Here is a 1,979-nt window from a genome sequence, read left to right on the forward strand (position 1 = left end):
GCGAATGTTGTTGGGCGAAGCGGGTGTCGGTGGCTGCAGTCAGACGGCGACGTTGGATGAGCCAGGGTTTTCTGGGGCTGCCATGGCAGGGGGTTGTATGCGATTACTCAGCGGAGCTCCAGCGAAAACGGGCGAGAGGACTTGGGGGAACGAAAAGCACCATCCACCACTTGTGAGGGACCGGTTTATTCAGCCAGGCTCGAGCTAAATCACACTGGTGATGATGATATCTGAAGAGAATGAGGAGTAATTCTCTTGTCATACTCACAATATCTATATATATATATATATATATATATATATATATATATATATATATATATATATAGAGAGAGAGAGAGAGAGAGAGAGAGAGAGAATATATATCATCATCATAATCATCATCAGCATCAGCCTGACTACGTCCACTGCAGGACAAAGGCCTCTCCCATGTTCCGCCAGTTAACCCGCTCCTGTTCTTCCTGCTGCCAATTTATACCCGCAAACTTCTTATCTGGCACCGGCATGGCTCTGGCACCGGCATGGCTCTCAGTCACTCACGGCTCGTCTTTCTTCAGGTTGCGCAGATGCTGGCAATTTTCCTTGGTTCTGGAGCAACAACGTGTCCTATCTTCGATGACGGCACAAACCCGGATATCTGCCCGGCTTTTCAACCGCTGTCGGATTGCTCCTCACCGCTGGATGTGCTAGCGCTGTCGGCACCGTCCGGCCACCGTTACTTCGTCTGGCAACCCGGGACGCTACAGGACGGCGCAGGGCTACTTAAGCGACTACTGCAACCACCCACTTTGGGATCTGGCACCGGCATGGCTCTCAGTCACTCACGGCTCGTCTTTCTTCAGGTTGGTTATTCTTATCGCCTTGTTAACGGAAAGCCGTTTAAAAAATTGGTGCCAGATCCCAACTCGCTGTCGACTACGATTGTTCAAAATGTTTTCCTGCTGGGTGCAAAATTTTTGTCATGCATGCGTGTTGCTCGAATGTTGCTGCTTCTGTCTGGGGATGTAGAACAAAACCCGGGCCCTCTGACCTCCCAACAAGAAAAAGAAATGTTGGATGTCATCATGACACTACCGTCAATGCAACAGCAACAGACTGAAATTCTTTCGGAAATTCGTTTCATTCGAGCCGACCAACAAGCACTCGAACAAAAGCTATCGCAACTGGCAGAAAAGGTCAAGCTCGTGGAAGATAACGTGTCCCCTTTACGGGATGACGTAACGCAACTACTCGCTCAAAATGAAGATCTTGCTGATACCTGCGCCAAATTACGGGACTCGTATGAGGACCTAGATGGCAGATCTAGAAGAAACAATTTGGTAGTTTATGGCCTTCCAGATACTGTAAATGAAACGTGGGCTCAGTCAGAGGCTCAAGTGATTGCCTTTTGCTCCGAAAAACTGAACGTGGCAATCAGCACTGCTGCCATTGAAAGAGCTCACAGGCTAGGACGCTACACAGCGGTAAAGGCAAGGCCCATAATTCTGAGGTTTTTGTCATTTAAAGACAAAGAACGTGTGCTTGCTGTTGCCTCAAAGCTGAAAGGAACTGAGTTCGCGTTGAGTGAGGACTATTCCAGTAAAGTTCGACAGGACAGGAAGAAACTGATTCAGTTCGCCAAAGACCGTAAAGCAGAATACAAGTTGCATTTTAATAAAATGAAAATAGGCAACCAAACCTTCGTATATAATGCTGAAACCGACACCGTGACCAGGGATACTCGATAGCCACTAAAGAATGCAGCTTACCGTAAAAATACACCATCCGGCAAACACGATCTCGTATGTATTGTAGTAAATTGCAGAAGCCTCAAAAATAAAACTGTAGAGTTCAGTTCCTTGATAGAATCAACAAATCCACACGTAGTCATTGGTACAGAATCATGGCTCGACAACACAATTAGCGACAGCGAAATGTTTCCCTCTGGCTATACCGTATATAGGAAAGACCGTAATTGCCATGGTGGTGGTGTATTTGTT

The 1,979-nt window shown here is 46.9% G+C and overlaps 1 protein-coding gene across 1 annotated transcript; it reads left to right on the plus strand.

The window, feature by feature from the left end:
• Positions 1 to 521: 521 nt before the first annotated feature.
• On the plus strand, positions 522 to 1,727 carry LOC142767862 (uncharacterized). The gene has a single exon (XM_075870109.1). The coding sequence runs from the start codon at positions 522 to 524 to the stop codon at positions 1,725 to 1,727; it is 1,206 nt and encodes a 401-aa protein (XP_075726224.1).
• The last annotated feature ends 252 nt before the right edge of the window (positions 1,728 to 1,979 follow it).

Source organism: Rhipicephalus microplus, chromosome 7 (assembly GCF_043290135.1).
Source record: "Rhipicephalus microplus isolate Deutch F79 chromosome 7, USDA_Rmic, whole genome shotgun sequence".
Lineage (NCBI taxonomy): Eukaryota > Metazoa > Arthropoda > Arachnida > Ixodida > Ixodidae > Rhipicephalus > Rhipicephalus microplus.